The following is a 24,672-nucleotide window of genomic DNA, read 5'->3' as shown; positions in this document are numbered from 1 at the left end:
TAAGATCAGCAACGCCCCTAATTATGCATAATAATTATCCTGAATATGATCAAAACGGATGCGTTGTAAAAATGAGCTATGACCTAAAAACATGAGCTATTTAAACCCAAACTGGTTTTTGTACCAGTCTCCAAACATACAATTCAAAAATGGGCACCGTTTTATTCAGCCAGCCTCGAGTGGACATTCAAAGAACTGCGGGTTTCTCCACTTCCCTATTGGCTCCACGTTTCCACCCCCCAAGGTTTCCTCTTGGGGCCGATACATCCCCGTCCCTTTCTGTATATTTTCCTAAGTTTGACTTTTAACTTGAGTTCCAAGAATAAAGTTCAAAGTGAATGTCAATGGCTATGTTTTTTTTTACACTTCTATGTGAATATATTTTCATAGAGATTAAAAAAAAGATAGAATGTCCTCCAATGGTCGCCCATTTTTGGGTTGTCATTCTGGCCCATGCTTTCTGCCTCTTCAGACAAAAACAGCCTGTCTGCATTAAAGCCTGATAAAACATGATTGGACAGAGCTACTCAGAATACAAACAGAGTCGGGAATACTTCACAGACCAGAACAGAAACCAGTTGAGGAATCTAGCTGTCAAAGAAAGCACAGATTCAGACTCAAATATTGGTACTTTTTTTTTTTCAAATAAATATCGTGATTTGACTGCAAGAGTAAAAAATAGGGGTTATTTTAAAAGGTTTGAATTCATGAATATACTGTTCTATTGCTTGCATGAAGCAGGTCTCCCAAGTGTCGCTCCCATGGTGGCGCCAATCTAATGCGTCGCCGCCACACAATGAGATCTAACCAGTAGCACCTGAGGAGTTGTCGGTAATCAGATAAACATTGGCCCTGACATGGTCGGGCTTTGAACACCCACTTAGTACTTCTCACCCCGAACATGAAGGTAATGACTTTAAAGTCCTCATCAAATGATGCTGGGCGAGTCTGGGTCACCCACTTGGTGGGCTTCGACCTCCTTTTGATTCCAGAGCATCACCTTTTCAAAGCTGTTTCTAAGCTGATTCTTAATTTACTCTGGGCCTGTGTGTCCTTAATGAGCTCGATACACTGCCGTTCCCCAAAGGGTCAAAGATGCTTTTAAAACACGGCCGGGGCAGCAAGATGTTTGTAATGATTTTAAGATAGCAATTTTTTTTTTCTTCAAAATCTTTTTATTAGTTTGCACAGATGATAAGAAACATACAGTTGGCATAAGAGTTGACCTTGTACTGTGGTCATCTTTTGTAAACCCCATTCCTGCCTTCTACCGCCCAACCCAGTTAACCCCATACCCACCCGCCGAGACAGGAATCCCAGCCTGTTTCCACAGTAGCCTACCCAGGAGTCTCATTCACACTCATGCATACTAGGACATGGAGCAAGAAGAGAAAGGAAATAATAAATTAATAAAGTAAATGAAGAAAAAACCACAAGATAGCACATTTTAAGTAAATAAGTCAAAGCTTTTTTTTGCAAGTCTCTCAGCCATTTTGTGCCACATTACACACAAGCAGCCCCAAGAAAACAATTATGAAGTCCCTTCAACTTCAGGGAGGAGAAAGAAATTAAAGAGCTGACAAAGAACACTTACATCATTTTACTTCTCAAACTTTTCACAGCCAGTCCACCCAGCTCTGACAAGCCTATTATGTCATTAAGGCGCTCACATGCTCCGCTGAAGTCTGAGAACCGAAACATAGATTTTGGATTACCTCTGCACGTCCAAGGAATCGACATTTATGTGTCAAACGTGGTCCAAAAAACCTGAGGACACATGGGGGTCTGTTGGCTGGTTGTTATTTGATTGTAGCGCTGTGAGATGTCTTGGCAGTTTCTCTGTGCTCAACAACACCCAAAGAATTCATCCAAACAACTTGAAGGTTCAGTGATGTTTTAAAAATGCACATATAGTGACATTAAGAAAAAAAAACTAGAGATGCCATACTTTAGTTTTTTTAGAGAAGTCAAGACTCCCCCGCTGGATGACATGAGGCAAATCATCATTAATGTCAAGCAGGCGACTGAAGTCAGTGGAAACATTAATATGTTCTGCATGCACCGCGGCGCTTGGGGATGATTTGTTGAAGAGCGACGCTTTTAATTTTCACCCTTCACTCCCCCATAAAGAGTGCCCGCACCCAAACTCTCTGGCCTCTTCCCCCTTCAAGGCAAAAAAAAAAAAAAAACCCTAAATGGCCCCTTAATGACTCCATGCAAACAATGTGTGACGGGGGACAAATTACTAAAAACACTTCCCCGCTTCTTTCCCTCCTCCCTCTCCTTCAGGTGATACTTGAGTCTGTGAGGTATAGCTCGCCCGCTGCAGTGCCCTCCCTCTCTCTCTCTCTCTTTCACCCTCCACAAAAATGTCATGGTGTCACGACCCCTGTTGCGACCCAAACCCCTGTTTGGACTTCACTCGCTTTGCAGGATGGCATGGTTAACAGTGTGTAAAGGGGATGTGGTGGGGGGGGGGGGGGGGGGGTGTTGGGGGTCAGCGTTATCCCTAATGGGGTGAGGCTGACTCCAGTGAGATGAGAGGAAGAGGGCCGTCCCCCGTCGCAGGTCTCACACCCTTGTCGGTCTGTGACTTCTTCTTGTTAAAAAAAAAAAAAAAAAAAAGGCTCCTGGGTGGTTTATATGAGCCAGTGGTTCCCCCCCCCCAGCATCAATCGCCTCACCTTTTTAGAGTTGAATGGGACACATGCACCCCTCCCGACAACTGCCCACCCCTCCTTCGCGCCCCCCCCCTGCCCCCCCTTTCTTTCCTTTAAGTCAATATGTCCGTGTCAGAGATGAAAGTGCAAAGTGGGAGGGACTGTGGAGGGGGGGGGGGGGGTCCTGACACTAATGTAGTACATTGGGCTTCACTTACTGATCTGCCAACTTCTTTTGTCAGGCCCCTAAATGCCTGCTAGGACCCCTTTGAACCGCGGAGCGCTCGCCCGGCCCGCCCGCCCGCCCGCCCTCAGAAGCCTCCTCCTTTAGCTTCAATGAGATATCCTCGCCGGCATTCCCACAGTCCCCGTCTCTGCGGACAGACACGCATAGCTGCACTAGGGGACGCGGCAAGGTTCAAATTCAAAGGCTTGAAAGGAGTCTGGGAGTCGACTAAAAAAAAAAATAACATCACTCGCCACTTTGACTTTAGAAGTTCAAAATTTGTTGTCATCAGAATTGAAGCAGGATGGAGAAATGTGGCTGCCTGAGGATCACTTCAGGCACCGTTTGGATCGGTTGGTTTTGAAAGCACTTTCATTGGCTGCCAAGCACGGCAAGGCCAGGTAAAATAAGACCTTTAACTTGCTTGCTTGTTTTTCTCACTCCCTCACTCTTGTCAGCTAATCTCTGTGGGTAACCTTATCCCGACTCTTGAGTGGCTGCTCCCCCTCCCCACCCCATCCTCCTTCTCCCAGCCTCAGAAACTGGACTGTAAAAAAAACAGCTCTCCCCATTCATAATGCTCACTCCTGCTGCAGCCTGTATTCATCGATAGCTGCCATTTTTATTTGTTCAAATTCATCATAAGACAGATACTGAGACGAGGAATGAATTCTTCAAAGTTGCAAGAAAACTACTGCTAACTGTCTGAATTCCACACATGGACTAAAACTTCAATAATATAGCAATCTTGATACCTGCTTTACTACCCGGTGTCCAGGGCACCCAATATTTGGTTATTTATTTTTTTGTCAATTATCAAAAGTTGCAAGCAAACTCCTGCTAACTGTCTGAAATTGCACACATGCATTGGCAATGTTTTGGGTGCTGCAGCATGCAACTTTTGATAATTGACAAAACAAGAAATAACCAAATATCGGGTGCCCTGGACTTCTATTTCTGTCGCTGTGGTATTAAAACAGGTGTTTGATTATTGAAGTTTAAAACTCTGGTAATGTGACAATCCTACACCGAGCAACACTTTATTCTCCTTGAGCCGCAGTTGCACAGGTGTCGAATTTGGTTCGGAAACAACAATTTAAAGTATGTTAAAGTTAGATAAGGATAAACGTGGTAAAATCACAAGTGTGTCTTTAAACAATTTCATGAAACTCCTAAAACTTAAACTGAGAAATAATGTCAGTTCTGTTTTTCCCTCATGTGCAGGATGGAAAAAGAGAAATGTATTTGCATTGGTTCACTTTGTTTTCTTTGGTGCAACCTTTAGTTGACATTTCTTCTTTCTAGATATCTGACCCTCTGACCCCTGATTGGCCAGATGCTGAAGTGACTCGTTGTCCAGACAAGTGCACATGCAGAACCATCCAAAAAAACTGGCTTTTGGCCATCACTGTCTTTCTGTATTTCCCACACACCTTGAAGACAAATGATGAAATCATAAACGCTCTTTTCAAAACGCCGGGATCTTCCCTGCATTGCCACAAGCAGAGAAACGTTTCCTCCTCCCGAATCACAGGTGGCCACATCCAAAGCCTGCTGCTGCTGCTCTCTCTCCTCTCAGACATGGATTTACAGTCATGCTCCGAGAAGTTTTGTCACAAACATGCGCTTAAAAAAAAAGAGGCGATGATTGACTCCACCGTGCTGGCTCCATCACAGTCAGAGCGCTAATTGCTGTTTATCATCTTGCCTTCTTTAAATCAATTGTCAGGTGCCTTTGTTTTGGATTTTGAGGGGAGAAATCTTTACCTGTGGTGAGCAGCAGCTAATGTAAGCCCTGTTTGATCCGATAGAGCCTCGTCTTTGTAAAGAAATCATCAAACTATCTTGCTGGATAATTACTATTTGCTCATTTCTGCTGTGATTTCCCTCCCTGAGGCAGACAAGGCTAAATTAGTCATGCTTTAAATGATACTATATATCAGTTGTGTTACAGGGGATTATTAAAGAGCTGTGTGGTTGGCAGGATCAAGCCCTGTTGTAAGGCAGACAGCCATGAATCACACAGTAAAACCCACATCAAGCCACTTTAGCCACATTTGTACCTGAACACAACACAAATGATTCCCCTGATTTATTCACCGATAAAGCTTTTTCCAAAATAAAAGCATGAAAGAAGATTTCCCAGATAAATAAATTAAATACATTTTTTTTTGTTTATTCTGCTTCCTGATGTTGATCAACAGCTCGAGCTCTTTAACTAAACTCCCTTTAATGAAAGCTCACCACAGGAGGGCTCTTTGAGATCCCCAACATGGGGAAGTTATATATGTAATCATTTAGAATCACTGTGAATATCAATGGCACAGGAATGCCGAGGATCCAGTTTTAATGGGACAATAAAGGAGAACCACAAAGGTTTTCTTTTCCTTTTTTTTCTTTTTTTTTTTGTATAAATGGCAGAAGGGATGTGGGCTCACTTTACTGCTGCCAGCTCGTAAACACATTCACACCTCTCTTGCATTTAAATGCGCGATAAGTTATAGCACATTATTGAAAAAAAAAAAAACTCGAGGTCGACAACAACCTGCATTTGAATGGTGTCTGGCAAGAGCCGAGGCCAATCCACAAACCTGCAGCAGCTTAAAAAGCACAAATAACACACAGAGAGAGAGAGAGAGAGTCAGTTTCTGTCGCTGTTAAAAAAAAAAACAGCAACTGGTTATTTTCACGAGCGGTCACAATAAAAAAAAACATTTTACCAGCGTTAAAAAAAGAAGAAAAAAAAACCTTTAAGTACAAAAAATATGTAAATTTAAACCTAAATATATAAAGTGAAATCACAGTTCCCCAATCCCTTTACACTCGGCTGTGTTGTCCACCCCCGATCTTCTACTTGTGGGAAATAAATCTAATTAAAAATGCCCCTAAACAAACTAAAAAAGCACTTCATCCCCTTGTTCTTGTTCTCCTTTTGCGCAGAGCTTTGCCCACCGAGAGGAAAAAAACCCACTCCAGGCTGATGGTCTCTCCAAGATTACCCTATCAGGTGCAAACCGCTGACATGTTTCCACCCACCAACAACAAAAAAGCCTCTCTGTGCCCAAATCTAAAGCTGCAGACGCACAAACACCACTGACAGGCACTGCTGCGCCATCATCAGCCCCCAAACCTCTCCAGGGATCCGCTGCTGCTGCTGCGACTTTCATACTTCTTGTTTTTGTTAAACAAGCCTGGATAAGTTTGTTTTCCCGGTTTTAGCGACTTCTTGGTGGAAGGGCGTTTTTATCATCCACCACTTTTTCCTCTTCAGCACTTGATAGAATAAAATGACCGATGCAAGGTGTAGAAATCCCCCGCAGGTACGGACGGAGTTAAACAGCCTGTGAGCTCTGGAGGAGCAGGATTTGGGATTGTGGGGAAACTCGGCTTTAGGTGCGTAAAACTCGGAGGATAATTTATTTGAGCGACGGGATTTTTTTTTTTTGGAGCTAGATTGAATTCTGAATCCTCTCCACGCTTTGGCACTCACATCCGGAGACGCGGTGGGGATTTCGGGGAGCGGAGGAGACTATAAGCTGAGAAAATAACACACTTCTGGATAATTCCCCCCCAACAAGGAAGCACCTAATGTTGCACCCCGTGACTCTGCTGCTGCTCTCCAGTGATCTATCCTTACACTGGGATTCAATCTCCCACTTACCCCCGGAGTTGTGCGCGTAAAGTACGCGCAAGGTGAACGAAAGCGAGATAGAGGAGGGGGGGCGATTTCGCCAACCTTTTCCTGGGGCTCTAACTCTGTGGAAGCAGGTGTATTTCAGGTGTACTTCTGCGAGTCAAGATGTCTCTGCTGCCTTCGAGGTTCATATACGTGTAAGTGCTCCACATCTCCGTTTGCCTTTTTGCACATTAAACTCGTACATTCTTGCCAATAGAAGTCGCCAAAAGCTTCATATTTACGCATTGCTTTCATCCAGGTAGGCTGCGTTTATTCTTCATGTAATTGCCTGTTTGATTCACTCCCCTCCTCTCTTCTCTCTCCCTCTCTCTCCACGTAGGTGTTTACATTTTCTGGTCCTCTATTTCCAGCTACAGGTATGTTTACTCCCGACTTTAACCCTGTATTTCTTGTGTTTACATGCTGCATGCGCTTCTTTTAAATGTAATGCTCATGATAGGTGGAGATGGTTTGACACGGAGTACCCGGCTCTGTTAGACTGCACGCCGGGTTGACTTATTCAATAGATCAATACTCATTTGGGGACTAGAAGAATAAATATTGTGTCTAAAATTGACAAGGACGCATTTGTTGCGCAAAAACAAATGATAAAATCAGTCAAGGAAGTTGGAAGAAATGGTTAAAAAAAAACTGCAACTTATTAAGTAATGTACAAGGATTATTAAAGTTGAATGCAGAGAAAAAATTTAAAACAATTTATAACATTTTTTTACAATTACAATGCAGTTCCCTGCATTCTTATCAGAACTGCATCATCGCGATATGATTGGCGATACAATAACAATAATTTAATCAAAATCTATTAAAATAACCAATGCAGCAGCAATAGCCTACTTTACACCACAGCACAGAAGCAGGAATATAAAAAAAGACAGTCTCGTGTGTATCTGCGTGCTTTGGCCGGATTATTCCACTAAATAAGGACCGCCATCTTCCCAAACAATTTAATTAAAACCCGTTGTTTTTAATTTGGAATTCAAGTAGCAGTTTCCGTGTTTTACAACAGAATCGTGCAATAAATATTTTGATCCCTGGGGTGAAAAAGTCGTTCTTTGAACAGCTGGGCTCGTTTGGGGCTTGTAAGCCTCACTTTTTACGAGTTGCGTCTCACTTTGAACAGTAATCATTTGCAGGCATTCACTCACCTAATTGCGCCGCTTTGATTCAGAGAAGATGCAGAGAGCATGCCCTCTCTCTCCCTCTCTCTCTCTCTCCCTCCCTCCCTCTCTCTCATAAAACTATCTGATCAATTTATTGGCATGACGTGTTTGATCGTGATAAATTTCTGAGTTGTTATGACCTCAAATATTCAAAGAATCTTCAAAAGGAGGAGAGGATTTATTCCTCACGTTGTTCCACAAACGCATCACCAAAGCCACATTAATAATGTAATTATAACTCAAATGCATGAAATATAAAATATATATTTTTTACAAGAGAAAGCTGCATCATTACAAGAAGGTGTAACATTTGATCTTTATTGGAGAAATACAACCAGGCAGGAGGGAAAGTTTGTTTATTCACTTCACAAAATGTATTTTATAGGTTGAAAAATTCTAGATTTATTTAGTCCTGCCAGGTTCACCTTGTTTATTAGCTTTCAGAGGCAAAATAGAGTGCAACTCCTGCAGTAAGATAGAAGATCCAAGACTTTTTGAAATAAATGAAATGCAAAATATAAAATAAATTCTTAAAAAACGCAACGGTGATGTTGCATAAGCCTATGTGCTCGGATTATTCCAACAGAGCTTTAGTGTCGACTGAGCACCTCTCACATGTAAGACAGGATGTAGTTCTTGTAAAATGTGGCCTGACCGATGTATAAGGAGCAGGGATTTTACCTATCATATGGGTTTTTCCTTTTTGATTTGGCATGTTTGTTTCGGTGTAGAAAGGGTGAAATAAAGCACATACACTGTGACACTTTGAGTGCTTGCTGGTTGATCAAACTAAAACATAAAATCAAGATAATCCCACCGTCCACGTTGCCTTCCCGTATTGTTTGCCCCTTCTGCTCCTCAGCGCTGCTGTGGCTGTGATTTCAAGAGGAAAGACAACAGAAGCAACCACAGTTGAAAGAGAACTTTGAATGCACCGCCAACATTTAGGAGTGTGTGTGTGTGTGTGTGTGTGTGTGTGTGTGTGTGTGTGTGTGTGTGTGTGTGTGTGTGTGTGTGTGTGTGTGTGTGTGTGTGTGTGTGTGTGTGTGTGTGTGTGTGTGTGTGTGTGTGTGTGTGTGTGTGTAGAGCAGATAGCAAGGTGTATCTTAGATGGACGCGACAACTAAGCTTCCTGGGCAAAGACTAGTGCCAGACTTTTGAAGTTTCAACCATATCCGTTTTCATGCTGTGTCTTTGAAGAAAGGAGACAGCGTGATAAAACACTGTTGTCGCTGCGGTGTGTTCACCTCGGCCATGTGCTTAGGCTTGCCTCTCTCCCCTGACGCAAAATGCAACTGTCTACCAAACACACCTTTATGTTTGTTTAGAGATGGGGAGATTTGGGATAAATCCTGTAGCAGCCTGGTTAGGCTATGGTTTGTTGTGTGATGCATTTTTTCCCCCCTGCTTGTGAACCTTGAGGTTGATTGTGTCTGAGAGAGAGAGAGAGAGAGAGAGAGAGAGAGAACGAGCTAACAACAAAGGATGCTGAGGAAATTTGTGTGAATTTTCCTCACACCTGTGTGCAGTTCTGGATGAGCAGACATTTTACAATCAATGCTTATCTCTGAATCAGCATGTCGAACTCCATATCCAGTTTCTTCTTTTGCAAATATATTTCAGCTTCTAACGTTGCATTCGAGTTTTGAGAAGAGCAGAGAGAACTTACCGATCAAACATGATGAATATGACTTCTTGTCCTTGATAATAAAAGTCATGCAGGTGACATTTCTGTCTTTGTTTGATCAGTTCAGGCGGACAGCTTGTCCTTTTTAACCAGTAACTTCTGAATCTTCCTCATTGAGCTACTAAATGTGTTGAGCATCAAATGTGAACGCTTAATAAAAGTGCCATTGTTGTTGTGGCTACTTGACCTTCGATAGGAGAGATCCTACAACTTTGGTTCATTTGCATCATTCAGTAGTTGGGATTTTCCACATTTTTGTCTTTGTGCATATACTCATAAAGCTTCTGAGGAGGGTAACATCGATGTACACTGCCCTGAATATTGCACACAGATTTGTTGAAAATAGTAAATCTGCCTCGAATAAGTTAGGTTTCATGAGGTCACTGATCTGGTACAATTGTGTTGAGGGTGTCTACAGGGTTAGAGTACTCGATCTATAGGATCCGTTTTACTCGTCATTGCTGCATGCCAGTCGTGTTGCAGGTTTGAATGATCACTTAGGATCAACTGTTTTTGCAAAACGTGCAATTGGAGACCATGGGGGGCAAGTTAAGGAGCCAATCGGGCGTTACTGATTTTGATACCTTTTCTTTGAGACAAAGGAGATGCTTTTCTGTGACTAAACCAGTGACCATCTGCAAAGTTAGAGATACTGCTCGTCAAAAACGTTACCAAGTGAGAATCATCATCAACTTGAAACAAAATCATAAGCACGTTGGAGTCTCGTTGCCTCAAAGTCAGTAATAGCACAACAAATGTGTTGCATCAGCAGGCAATGCATTTTGATTTCCAGTTTCTGACGCTTTTTCACACCGCTTGATGCCAAAAGTTTCATTACGGGCGTGTTTCCTAAACGTCAAGATACAGAAGCTGTGTCCCAGTTTGGGGAACGGATCCTCCAGAGGCCACATTTCTAGACCAAATGCGTCATATTGAGCCAACTTTTTCAAAAGCTCGTCCAAGGATGGCGGGGAAATGATGCCCGGTGATGCTACAGCCTACAAAGTATGAAGCATTTGAGGGTCCTTGTTTGACGTGAAGAGATGACTTACAAACATTTTTTTTTTGGGGAAGGTTAGATTGTCACTTATGTGGGGAAACACTGGGTCCAACCCAAAGGATTTCTCTTCATGGATTTGGGCTTAACTTGTATGACATCTGGTCCGTAAGAGGCGCTTTAGGAGCCTCCATTAAAAAAACTTTTGTTCACATTTGAAGATTTATTTTTTTCCACTCTTGAGTTTAAGGATTTGTTCTTCTGAGGCCTCAATTTCCCCATCATGTTTTGCTTACATGCCATTAATTCACCGAAAGGTAGAATAACAAGTACTCAGGGGTATGTAATGTGTATATAATTAGCCACCTGAGAACAGCCACATAAAAAGCCATTACTGTGCAATTACCACACCGTACAGCTGGGGAAATGGGATCTTGGCGTGAACTGAGATTCCTGGGCTTCTGAAAGTATACGTTTTTGCCCGGCGCTCTTCCACATGTCGGTTTGACACGGCTGCTTTCTCTGACATGCTGCCGAGTGTCAGTCATTTCCTCTGTTTTCACGTCAGGTCTTAAGGTGACTCATAAAAAACAGCAGGCGAGCGGGTGAATCTGAAAGGTGGATTTCAGGCGATTTCATCCCACAAGAGCGTTTCTGGGTTTTTTTTGTGGTTGGAGGTGCCTCTTGCACATCTTTCAGTCTTGTCTTCCTGCCTGCTGCGTTTTTCCTAATTTATGGACCCTGACTTCGCCTGCAGGCAGATATTTGTTTGATGATAGTGCAACAGGTCTGGATGCTTCAGGTGTATAATTGCTAGTGGCTTGCTTGCTTGTGGAAATGGGAGTACAGGTTTCTCAATATCGCCCCGGGGCACACAGTAAACCGCTGTCTCAATAGAGATGCAACAGAAGATTCAACCTTTCCGCTTTTGCACTTGTTCTGTTGGATTTTTTTTTTTTACTCACACGGTGACTTCATTAACATGTCTTGTAGCATAGTTATCACCTTGTAAATGCAATGCATATAAAACGGGCCGGTTGAAAGAAAGGAAGAGAACAACCGCAATTTCTAGGTTCGCTTCTCTCGCCCCCTGAAGCACAATTTTTTTTGACACAGGGCCCATAAAAGCAACAAGCACAAGATACTATCAACACCTGTGCAGTGACGATGTCTCACTGTCTGTCTTCCCTCTTTTAGAATAGAATAGATTTACTTTATTGATCCCAAACTGGGAAATTGTGGTGTTACAGCAGCAGGTTATCAGCGCAAATAAAACAATATAAGAATAGATACATAAATAAACACTTAGAATATTAAAAAATAAGAATAGGAAGAGATTTATACATCAAGGATTTAACTTAACATTCTTACTTTTTTTTTTTTTTTAAATGAAAAATGAAATACAACATTTATTCAGGCTGATTATTTTCTGTTTCTTCATCTTCTCTCTCTCTCTCTCTCTCTCTCTGTGTCTCTCACCTCTCCGCAGGAGTCCCAGCAGAGCTCCGCAGATTTTAGGTTTTACATCGAGAACCACACGAGGAACCCCGACGACCTCAGCCGGAAGCAGGTCCGGATCTACCAGCTGTACAGCAGGACCACGGGGAAGCACGTCCAGATCTTGGGGAAGAAAGTCAACGCCAACGGAGATGATGGGGGCAAGTATGGTATGGGAGATCTCCTGTGCATCTCACTTTTACACTTCATCAAGTCAGTGATAAAACCACCACCGACCTACCAGACAGATTTAGGCACTTCATGAGATCTTGTCTCATTACTTTGCTGTTTACTAGTCTTGTTTGGAGGTGGTTTTCGACGCTCCATGTTTGGAGTGGGCATAGTTGATGGAGACTCTTCTATCACACCAAACTACTGGTTGTAATGGAAGGAGAGATTATGAAATTGCTGACCTGGTAATGGATGTTTACTGCAGAATTTGGGTATCAAGAGCAAATCTATTTTTGGATGGCTCTAAGGACAACAGTGTGAGTCTTTCCCAGAATGCATATCTCGTCTGTTGTTTTGCCGTTGTGCAAAATATTCTTGCAAGTAAGTGTCTGTTTTTAGACTCAAAGGTTGTGTATTATGAAGCCATGTAGATTACTGATAAAACAGATCCCAACAAAGCAAATGTTTTTCCCAAGGAATGGCACTGTGGATGTGTTTTTGGAAGCACCATTTGTTGAAAACTATAAATGGAACTTGTCCTTGAACTAAATGTTTAATGTCGCTTTTCTTCACCAAGATGTGGCTTGCAATGGTCGTTGTCATATTAAAGTTGGACTTAAGAACCACTTTGATTTGGTTTATTCCAGCAGTGTTGTAGTTTTTTTTTAACCTTTATTTCACCAGGTTGTTCTAGTTCCTAATGCAGATGTGAAAGATGAAGGTGCACTTGACAGATCTAGATTTTGTCTACGCTTCTGTCAACCTTAAGTATATTCTCTTTGCCTTCTGCACGGACTTGTTCACCACTTCAAATCAAAAACAACCCCTGCAGATGGATAAGTAAATTGATGGTCAGCTAAGCCGACTTTGATGCAGTGGCACAAACATAGGGCGGCGGGACTGGTGTTGCACTCTCCTGCAGATATTTTTTGCTCATAACAGCTGACTCACGGCCTCGAAAATTGCTGGTCTTGAACGCCTCTTGAGTGAGTGTGTTCAGATGCGCCGAGGCGAAGTTTCCTCACTGCTTGTTAGAGCTTGAGTGGAAGCAGATCCAATTTTTCCCATGAGGCCTTGCCAATTCCACCCTCTGCCCCTCCCCCCTTCTCGTCTACCTCCTCCTCCTCCTCCTCCTCCTCCTCCTCCCCATCCAGCTGCAGTACCTGGCACCTGTGAACTCCTTTGCACTCACTAATAATAATCAGGAAGATATTTTCTTTTGCTCCAATCCACTCTCTCGGTCACTGCAGCTTCACGGCGGAGGGATACAAACCACTGCAGGAGAAATATATTGCCTCAATTTAGAGCTTTATGACGAATCAGTGCAGCAAAGTGCAAGCATTATTATTCCTTTGGGGTATTAGAGAATCAAATGAATTACTTTTAAGAGACTAGGGCAATCCTTCTCCTGTAATTGCAAAGCATATTTGTCATTTTTAAGAGACTAGAACAATCCTTTTGTCCAGAAGAATCCATTGTAAATGATGCTTTTTGTCCACTCAGGACTAATGCTTTGTCACGGCAAAAGGCTTTTTAACTGATAAATGCTGCAAGACGGACTTACAGAAAACGTTTTTAGACATTTTGACGAGTGACCACATATTGCAGCCCCGCGTTGTTTAGTGCATCGGAAAAAAAAATGTTGTATATGTTGGGGTTCAGAAGTCGTTAGAAATGGGATTGAGTGGGCGATCTTAAAAATCTGATGTTAACTTTGACAACATTTTCAATCTTGATTGAAGTTTCTGTCGGATTTTAGGCGTTGTAAATACCAACAATGGCAACCAACGGAGTCTCAAGTTGAAGGATTGTGTAGAGAAATAACCAGAACACACAAATTGTCTTCCTCAAAGATGTTTGCATGCCGATGCTGTTGCAAATAAATCCACCCTTCTTTATCTTTTAGGCTCCATTTTTATAATTTTACCATCGGTGGAGGGACACCTGTAACATCCATACACTCAGAAGTCCTCCAAAAGATTATTTAAATGTTCTGTCAGGTTCATACTTTAACAGAAAAATATAAAACTTGGTTTGAACAGGGCACAACAACAAAAAAAGTTATAATAGGGGGACACTGTTTTATCTGATTTTCTTGTGCAAAGACATCATACTTGAGGTCAAAATTTGGGTCCAAGCTCGGGTGTAAGAAGGCCAAAGTGTAGTCTGATCTGACTCTCAGAACTTATATGTCCTTATAATAACTATTTACTTTGAGTACAAACCATTGTTTGTTCCTGTTTTCTCCCAAAAAAGAGCCAGACTGATCTCTCCAGTGCAAAGAAAAGTCTGCAATGTGAAGCCCTAAAATAAGACAATAGCTTTCACCTACCCTTCGTTACACCTTTCAGCAGGTTTCCTTCTTCGAGTTTCTCTCCAAGGTTGGATTTTAGGGTTGAGGGGAGCAGAAGGAGGAGGAGGAGGAGGAGGAGGAGGAGGAGGGGAGTCACTTCTGCCCTCCAGCCTGTCCCGTCCCCTTCGCCTATTCTTCCCCCTTCTCCCTTGAGCGCTACTGAATGGCCCTGTGTGTTAAACAAATGGATCATCTTAACTTTTTGATTGAGTGAGCACAGACTAAAGGGAACTTGAAACCTAATCCTGAGGGGCACATAACCGCTCCACAAAATGTTTTGGCAGATCTCTTTGCTGGTCTGAGGGGGGCGAGCCGAGACAAAGGTGACCTCGCGGGGGTTAACGTTTGGGATGAGGAGGAGGCGGGGGGGAATTGAAAGAGCCGCCGGGATGTGTGTCTCGAGAGTGGATTACTGCTGTGTCAGGTTGAAGTGACGGTGGCTTTGTTGTCTTATCACATATAAATAAAGTGATATGCTTAATATGCCGTAACAAGTGTTTCATATTTGCTCTTGAGACCCACAATGTATTCATTTTTTGTTTATTTTTGAGTTGGAAACATCATATTTTTCAACATGCACATAAGCATTGTTTGCAATATTCATCATATCAAGTCGTATGAAAATGTATGCAGAGCCAAAACACAAGAATTCATATTTCTGGATCTTCCAGAATTCTGTTGTTTTCAGCTATAAATACGTATTATTTTCTCTATTCTGGATCTGAGAGCCTCTAGTTGCACGGTTCATACTTGGAGGGAGCGGGGGGGGGGGGAATAAAATCATTTTGGAGGTCTCAAATAAATTGCACATTTTGCAGAAATTAAAGATAATTGCAAAAGTGTAGAAGAGTAAAAACACAGTTTCACCAGAATACAATCATTTTGTTTTGGGTAACATGTTTAACCTGCTCCCTAACCGAGTTCACTTTTTCTTTTTCTCTTTCAGCTCTTCTTGTGGTCGAGACGGAAACCTTCGGGAGTCACATTCGAATAAAAGGGAAAGAGAGCGAACATTACATCTGCATGAACGAGAAGGGCAAGATAGTAGGAAGGGTGTGTATCGTTTTTTTTTTTTTTTTTATTGGACGCGATGGTTAACATTTGGTAAAAGCGGAATATTTTATCTGATGAGATTAAATAGTCGTGATATCTTAATGGATATTTTTAAAGGGAGCTCTTAATCCAGGCTGAATTGGACGCCGCCTCCGATCTGCTTTTCTCCTGCTGTTTTTGTACACCCTAACAAAACCCCTTTGATAACTCACAGCCCTTCTTCCATTACGTAATCAGCCTGCTCCTTTGACACTCGATCAGTCAATTACGGACTGCAATCACCACAATGCATTGAGAGACTAATGGTCACTTAGGAGGAATGCCATTGCAATTATATCACTTAGTCACACCAGGTGGCCAGGAGCGGCGGGATGACTGCATGTGACTCTGCGCACGGCCGCTTTTCGATATGGAAAAGAAGTTAATATCAGAACTCGTGCTCTGCTGTGGGAGGCTCACGTGTGATTTTGTTGCATTAATAACTCATGCTGTCAGCGTCGGTAGGGGCTGCAGCGAGTTTTCACTCCCTCACCGTGGTCATCTGTTAGAAACATGCATTTTGGACTTTTTTAGCTGCTGGGGCCTCATTTGTTTAACAAATGTTCATCGACTTCCTCCTTTAGGATTATTTCGAAAAATCGGCTAAAAATGACTTTGGCTTTCAGTTTGCTAAATGATAAAAAACAAGTTGGACTTTAAATCTTAGAAATTCCCCCCCATTGTTGAGTGGACATGCAGAAAGCTTCATTTTTCTCGATCCAGTTTTTATGTATTTCTCTGCAAACACTCTTAACCTTGGAGAGTCTGCTAGTCTTACTGTGATCTGTTTGAAGATCTATTTTCTTCCAGAATAAAAAAAAAAGGTCTATTCTCAGTTAGGAACCATAAAGTACAGAAAATGTTGCAGAACTGCAGGACATCTGAGGTTTCCATTGGGTATGCTATGCTTATACAATACAGTAGGATTTCTGGAATCCAAATATTTTTTAAAATGTCTTTACTAAAATCTCTTAAATATTCCAAAATGTAGGCTATGTATCAATTCTACACTAACACATTAAAACAACAGAATACAGATGATTTTATATAATTACAGTATATGTAGAGCTACAAAACCTTAAAGGGCCAGTGCGTAAAAGACCGGGGTTTCTATCAGCAGAACTTAAATATATTATTTACAAATCATGAAAAGTATTCTTAAAGTACAGTCACCTAGAAATCAGATTAGTTCAAAAAACTTTCAGAAAAGTTGGAATAAAACAACGTAAATGTACGTACGGAGCAGGTCTTGTCTAAGGAGTCTGCCATGTTGCGTTACCACGTTTTCTCATTAGCCAAAAATAAGAAACCACACACCGTCTGCAGAGGAGCCTCAGACACGTTTAGCCAGTTTTGTTAAAGTCTTTCTATGTGATTTTTCACACTTGTAATATAAATCAAGTATATCCTCTGAAAATAACTCTGTGAGTCATGACTGTCTACAATGGGTGTAACACCCGAGTCCCACTGTCTGTGATGTTTTCAGAGTTTTCAGAGTCCTATCTTCACTTTGTTTACATCGCCGGGACGGCCGGCTGACTCCTCCCCTCGTGTATAAAAGTTGTTTAATTGAGGGACTAGAGAAAAGAAGAATAACATACTGTACTCACTGCTTAACTGTGTTTCTAGATCACGCTCATTTCAGGTAAATTTACATGCAGTGTGAAGATACGAGCATAATAAAGATCGCTAGCATTAGCATGCTAACACAACAATGCAGCACGAGTTGTTTTGGTTTCATGCTGGTGCTCAAGGGCGACATCTGCTGGATCAACAAAATCGCATATAAAGCCTTTAACTCCCTGATGATTTCCCTGACTTAATGAATCTGTTAGCTTACTCCTTCAGTGTTACAGATTTGGAATAAAAAATCGATTCTGACACATATTGATGGTAAATTAAAGTTCAAATTGCAGAAACTTCATTTCACATATTTCAAATATTTCAAAATTTACACTGGTGAGGAAAAAATGGCCAAACCCAACAGAAAAGCAAGCTAGTCTGATTCTGTCAGGTGCAGTGAAAATGAGCCACAGTGTTGGTTGAAAAAGCGCTCACACTGCTGCGTTAATAATTAATGAATGTCCCGTTTTCCCCTCCGTCTTTCAGCCCGATGGAAGGAAGCAGGAGTGCGTCTTTGTCGAGGAATTCCTGGAGAACAACTACACGGCTCTCGTGTCGGCAAAGTACAAAGGCTGGTACCTCGGCTTCAACAGGAAGGGCCGGCCCAAGAAGGGCTCGCGGACCACGCAGAGGCAACAGGAAGTCCACTTCATGAAGCGCCAGCCCAAAGGCAGGCTGGACCCGCTGGAGGAGTTCCGATTCACCACAGTGACTAAGCGGACACGAAGGGCTCGGCGGTTAAAACCCAACTCCAAGAGGAACTGATTTTGGACCAATGGGATAGCACTAATTTTTCCTCTGAAGGGGGGGGAAAAAAATAAACTCAATCTCAAGCTTCTTGTCTTAAAGAATCACCTTAAAGACTTCACTTCTGTAAAGGAAAAGACAGACACAAAAAAAAGAACAAAAAAAAGAGTCAAAGATGTTTTATTTTTGTATTTCAGGATGACTGAGTATTTTCCTTACTCTTGGATTCCTCGGGGGTTGATGTCATTGTGCTAATCTTGTCAAGTTATTTATACTGGATAAACTAAAAAGGACCTCCGAGAGAATTCCCTGTCGCTGTCGTCCTCAGCTCCGTTTTTGAACTGCAAGCTTGAAGGCATACTTCTCTTTTTGACAATGGGGAGGGGGGGGGGGGCCGAAAGCAGGAGCTGACGCAATGTTATAAAAATCAGCCAACTAGAGATTTATTGGAATACCTGTCGGTTTTTGTTTGTGTTGCCCCTGACAACGCGGATCCCATACTTTCCACTGGAATCAGACACCATGGAGATGAAATGGAGAGGAGGAGGGGAGGAGGAGGAGGAGGAGGAGGAGGAGGCGGCGGCGGTCGCAGGTGACACTGCTGCTGCCGGGATCACTGTGTTAGCTTTGAGTGCAATATTTTACAGGTCTCTCTCTCTCTCTCTCTCTCTCTTTCTTTTTCTTTTCTTTTTTTTTTTTTTTTCCATACGTCTCTCAACCTCAGCTTCACTCCTGGAATGCTCTGAACCCTTCCAAGTGCTGTGTGTGTGATTTCCTTGACGTTTCCATGCAGCCTGTGATTCAGCTAAAACACGACATGCTTTGACTAGTCGGGCACCAGCCGAGGCTTTAGTCTTATTCAAACACTAAAAAAACAACAAGACAAAAACATAACAGCTGATGTGATTCATAACTCCACCAAGTCTTCCAACTTTATCACTTTTGAAAGACGGATGTTAATCCCTTTCGTCTCCACCTGGACTCGTTTTTTTTTTGTTTTTTTTAAATCTTCCTGAAGTTGTGTTGATTCTTTGAGTGTGAGCTAGCTCAACATGTTTGGGGTTGGTGATGAAGACTTCCTCTACCTCCTTTTTTCTTTTTTTTTATTATCTTTTTATATGTCCGACTTTATGTTGAGTTAATCTCATGAATCAGTCGACGGTGAGCTCTTTTGATCTTTTCGTCCTGATTCACCTTTATTCTCTCTTTTCCAATCTCACTGGATTTGTTTTTTAAAACCTTGTTTGTCAGATCCACCAGGCAGGACTACTGTAGCTCTAATCGACTCCGATCACTTCATAAATCCACATTCGACAATTAAGACTTCTCCCCCATGTGACCGACTTATCCGGGATTCTTGGAACATTTTTCAGTTTGAGTGTGAATCCTGAAACGACGGGGGAAAAGTCTTTGCTTCACTCTTTTTCTCACTTGACGACAAACTCCAGCCCCCCCTCCTCACCTGTAGTATGTATTCACCTGTCTGCTGGCAGGTTGTTGTTGTTTTTTTGTATGAACTGCTACTAACAACATGACACATTTACAATTTTTTTTTTTTTTTAAACAAATGTAAGCAAAAATAATTTTATGACTATTATTAAGATATTTATTGCCTCCCTTTGTAAATAAAATGTGATGAGTTTTATTTGGCCTCTGTTAATAAAAATGAGGACTATATTTTAAAAAAGAACTTTTTTTATGTCTTTATTGCACCATGGAAAATGGTGGAAGTCAGTGCATGTCCTGGTTTGGACCCTTTTAACTGTATAAGAAGATGGACAACACAACACCTGCTTTAAAGTGAAGCCAGAATGTTTAGAGCTCCTCCTACTGACTGGCTGCTCATAGACTCTGCCTCCTCCATATTAAAGGCTTTATATTCACACTTAAATATAATATAAATCAAGTATATCCTCTGAAAATAACTCTGTGAGTCATGACTGTCTACAATGGGTGTAACACCCGAGTCCCACTGTCTGTGATGTTTTCAGAGTTTTCAGAGTCCTATCTTCACTTTGTTTACATCGCCCGGACGGCCGGCTGACTCCTCCCCTCGCGTATAAAAGTTGTTTAATTGAGGGACTAGAGAAAAGAAGAATAACATACTGTACTCACTGCTTAACTGTGTTTCTAGATCACGCTCATTTCAGGTAAATTTACATGCAGTGTGAAGATACGAGCATAATAAAGATCGCTAGCATTCACATGCTAACACAACAATGCAGCGAGAGTTGTTTTGGTTTCATGCTGGTGCTCAAGGGCGACATCTGCTGGATCAAAAAATCGCATAGAAAACTTTTAACATATGGGACATGGGGCAGACTTTAAAATGAAAATAAATGCCAAATACTTTTGTCTCAAACACGGTTTCTGTTGCGATAGCTAGTTATTGTCATGCTCCTTCGGATAAGTTTCTTTTACATTAGATATTTGATGCTTTAGAAAGGTGTAACGTGCCTGGATTGACAGCGTGGTTTACAAATGCAGCTTCTGCAGCCCTGTGTGCAATGGATTATCAAAGTAGAGGTGGAAAAATCACAAACAGTAACGCAGGAGTCAGTGACCTTTCCATAACTGTGAACGTCTGCTTCAAACGGACACAAGAATCTGCCGCTCTGTGGACTGATCTGGCCTGAGGGAGACGTTTTATTGGTAAGTTCAATTCCAGCCAATCACCATGCACAGACTCTGGCTCCAAATGAGCAATGTGTCATCTCTGGTCACACGGGTATTTGGCTTCACTTTTGTACAATGGGAGGAAGAATCGTTGTGTTGTCCAACTTTATATAGACTGGATGTTTTGAAATGGGATTTTGTGATATGCATGTTGAATATCATGAGAAATACTGTAGGTAGCGATTGGTAGGACATAGAGAGTACATTCCCCTCTCTTCATAATGCCAAGGTATTTTTATATACAAAGTGTGAAGACTGCTCTTAACGTCAGTGTCCTTTTTAAACGAAAAGAAAGATTTTGCAACATCTCTGAATGCTTTTTATATCCTTGCAAAGGTCATTGAGTTTTCACAGATGGTGCAGTTTATAATATTGCTTTTATTACATTATTGCAGAACTTTCTGGCAGAGAAAGTGAAATTCTATTTTCTGACTTTTTATTATTTAACCGTCAAAATGTCCGCTGTGTTAATTAATGAAATGTGATTTTTGTAATGCGTCATAAACAACATACGGTTGGAGTTGTGTAAAGTCTGTAAAGTCACAACACAAGGATAATAAATGGAAATATTAGTGAAGAGTAACAGCACTTAAAAACACAACGTGCTTTGATGTAAACGCTCCACACCTGTAAACATGCAATAATTTAGACGTTTTTTTTTTTGTTTTTTTTTCCATTTTTAAAAGCGCCACAGGAATGTGGAGTAGCATGTCTTATATTGCTGTGTGCTGGAATGATGTTTACAGTAACCGTCAGACTGAAAGATGGCGGCTTTGAGGGAGAAAAAAAAATACTTCTGTTTAAATTCCAAGCGATGCTATCTGGTCGTTATACCTCCAACAGACCCAGAAGTCCCCCAGCTCCGTCATTGGGCTCTTTGGACGTCTGGCCTGCTTTTAGAGGTGAAAAAAACGTAGCGCTTGATGTGTGACCCGGTAATTCACCATTAACATAATGGATCAGCGCTGAAGACCTCCTCCTCCGAAAAGAAGAAGGGGGGAGCAGAGTTGGCTAAAAAGATTTCAAGGAATGTTTTATGTCCCTTCATGTTGTCATCAACCTTTTAAACGACAACAAGAACAATGTTAATATTAAACAGCAACAATCAAAGAGAAGATGAAGTATTTAAGTGGGCCTTTTAATTAAACTGAAATGGGAATAAAAAATACTTTCAAGGCATTTCTGCAATATAGACTTTCCTTAAATGTCCACTGTGCATCACTGTCTGCAGATATGTTCTGCAGGACTGGGGAGTTAAAATCAACCTTGCACAAAGTCAAGGAATTTAATCAATGCAACTTTCGAAACCCCTCAAGTTCTATTTCCAAGCGAGCTTTTCTTTTTCTTTTTTTTTTTTCCATCCACATACTTCAAACTTGACCAAGCAGAGCCAAACTGCATCTGGGTATATTGACATTTAAAACGAGCGCCGATGGTTTCCAACGTGCCGGGCCGATTCGCAATAAGGAGACGACATTTTTGCATAAGCCTCCCGCCAGGCTTTTCTCTGACTCGACCTTTGATCAGTGGAGGCTGGATGGTCTTGGAACTGGACCAATAACTTCAAAATGAAACATAGAATTCCCTTTTTGCAAAAGGCAAGCCCCTTTATACAAAGGGAGGTGGAATCTTTAAATGCAGTGCTGCTTGCCAAGTAGTTTATATTCTATTATTAGAAGAAGTCAGCACACTGACTCTGTGCACAATGGATACAGTATGACCAGTGTCAATCCAGAACACTGTGGGTTCTGCATAAGTTAAACAAAACTTGGAACAACCAAAAGTGGTTCTTTGGCCTCGAGATCAGCAACCACACACTTAACAATTAGCCCTGTCAACAGAAACGTGTTCTGTTTGAGACATAAAACAAGTTTGGTCTCTGTGAATATTACTCAAATTGTTCCTCAAGGTCAGTAAAAAACAAAAACTCTTGACGTCAAACATAATAAAGCTCAAGCTATAATATACCTCGTGTCATTAAATGTAGCTTCATGTCTCGTCATTTACTGTCAGAGCAGGACTCGCTGCTGCCGCTAAGCGCTGAAACCACAGTCGACTGGTCGCCTTCATGACTGAGGGATCCACAGGGGGAAACACTTTCAAAGTATTTTTGAACTCATGGCTGAGTTGTGTTTTTACAGGATTACAAATGTGCTTACTGTACATACAGTTTCTGGAAAGTCAGACCTCTCCTGTGTTCTGCTCATATAACAACATGTGGCCAGCGTGTTACCAAGAAGGGTCGCAGTAAAGGTCAGTAAAGAGTCAGCCTGAATTTCAACATGTTATTTTGATATGCTGATTGTTTTAGATATTCCTATTAAAGCCACAATCCTGAAACAAACACATTTGATGTGAAATATTCATGATATCCTTCTGAACATAAAGCCAATTTGAGTTTTTTTGGTGCCATTTTTCACATTTTAAAAAATTTAAATAGACCTTAATATGAATCATAAAACATTTAAATTCAGTCGTTGTTTGGTATAAATGTATCTGAGGGTCTGGCACTCATTTTTAGATAATATGGCATTGTCAAATTATCTTTTTTTGGGGCCCTGGTGGCGCAGTGGTTGGTGCGCACGCCCCATGTATGGAGGCTACAGTCTTCCAAGCGGGCGGCCCGGGTTCAAATCCAGCCTGTGGCTCCTTTCCCGCATGTCATTCCTCTCTCTCTCTCTCTCTCCCTGATTTCCGACTCTATCCACTGTCCTACCTCTCCATTAAAAAAAGGCACAAAAAGCCCAAAAATTAATTATTTTATCTTTTCAGACTCTGGTGGTCATTTCCAACAGGACGTCACTTTGTGCCTTGAAATAAAAACGTTAAAAATGTCAACCACAGTATCACCTGAAGATCAGTTCCTTATGTCATGAGTACCAGCCAGACTGAAGAAACACTGCCTCTTCTTCTGTGGTTTTAAAGTCATTAATAAAACAAATCTGGACAGTAAGCTTTATGGAAGTGTGCGACTTCAAAATTTGAAACACTTTTTAGATTGAGAAGTGGAGAGAAAGTTTTGGATATCAAAACTTCTGCAGCTTAAATCTGACCATTTAAAAATCAATCTTCTTGAAGTTACTCACAAATGGAAAAATGGACCTGAGCTTGTTTATTTCTGTTTACAACATGAAGTGAGCTGCTTTTGTATCTGAACGGACAAAGAAAGAAAAGTAGACATGTTGAGAAAACTTCAATGCAATCTTGTTTAGCTTTCAAGAATCAAACTTTAAAGTCGTTGTGTTGATTTTTTGTCTTGAAAGGGGGGTCATGTTTACTTGTTTACTCCGCACATGTCCTGTGTTTGTGTGACCCATGTGTCCACAAAATATGGATAATTTGTGACCGTGTAAACAAACATTCAAAGATAGCGATACGGTTTTTCTAATCAGTTTCATTCCCGCCTGAATTCTGACCTTCACTGCTGGTTTCTGTTTGCTAATGTTGCCGGAGAAAGAAAAAAAAACAGACCAACACACACAGCGACAAAGCAAACAAACAACCATGTAAACATGCATAAACGTAATCTCTCTTTCACATGTACACAAACACACACAGACACACACCAGGCGGGCATCGTCCCAGCATCAACAGATGCCAGGTGACACAGCTCATTAACTTCTCCTTTCTCCTATTCTTCCTGCTCCTCATTGTCTTGAGATATGAGATGAGCCTTTGTTGAGAGTTTTTGCCCCCTTTTTTCTCTCGGACCAGGCAGGGCCCGTAATTAGTGCTTTGCGCTGGGCGTACTTTCTCACAGGGCTACGACACAATTAATCAGCACTTTCCCACCAATGGGCAGAAGCTGCTTGATTCTATCAAGGCCACATTTTTAAGTTGTGACGCCTGCTTTCCATTAATCAAAAATATCAGGACACAACAATGACATCAGGAATGGATGTTGACAACAAACTAGTGAATGCATTATACCCATTTATACTTCTAGTAACAGCCAAATGTTAAACATAAGCACTTTATGTGGTTCTGTTCACCAGTATGATCAAACTACACCTAGCATAAGTTAGCAAATAGCATCTTGTAGCGGTCTCTGTTGATTTGTCTGCGTTGTTCTCTGCGTCTTGCCTC

The 24,672-nt window shown here is 41.5% G+C and overlaps 1 protein-coding gene across 2 annotated transcripts; it reads left to right on the top strand.

Moving 5' to 3' along the window:
* The first annotated feature begins 5,762 nt into the window (after positions 1-5,762).
* On the top strand, positions 5,763-19,466 carry fgf24 (fibroblast growth factor 24). 2 transcript variants are annotated; one of them, XM_061047662.1, is made up of 5 exons: positions 5,763-6,717; positions 6,903-6,939; positions 11,917-12,085; positions 15,395-15,501; positions 17,650-19,466. In XM_061047662.1, exons 1-5 carry the CDS (start codon positions 6,686-6,688, stop codon positions 17,926-17,928), a joined length of 624 nt encoding a protein of 207 aa, XP_060903645.1. In that variant the 5' UTR covers positions 5,763-6,685; the 3' UTR covers positions 17,929-19,466. The 2 variants fall into 2 exon arrangements, with proteins under 2 accessions (XP_060903645.1, XP_060903644.1); XM_061047661.1 differs by having other exon boundaries at positions 5,770-6,717; positions 11,917-12,094.
* Positions 19,467-24,672: the final 5,206 nt, after the last annotated feature.

The sequence above is a fragment of the Labrus mixtus genome, chromosome 10, assembly GCF_963584025.1.
Source record: "Labrus mixtus chromosome 10, fLabMix1.1, whole genome shotgun sequence".
Lineage (NCBI taxonomy): Eukaryota > Metazoa > Chordata > Actinopteri > Labriformes > Labridae > Labrus > Labrus mixtus.
This window is presented reverse-complemented; position numbering and strand designations above follow the sequence as displayed.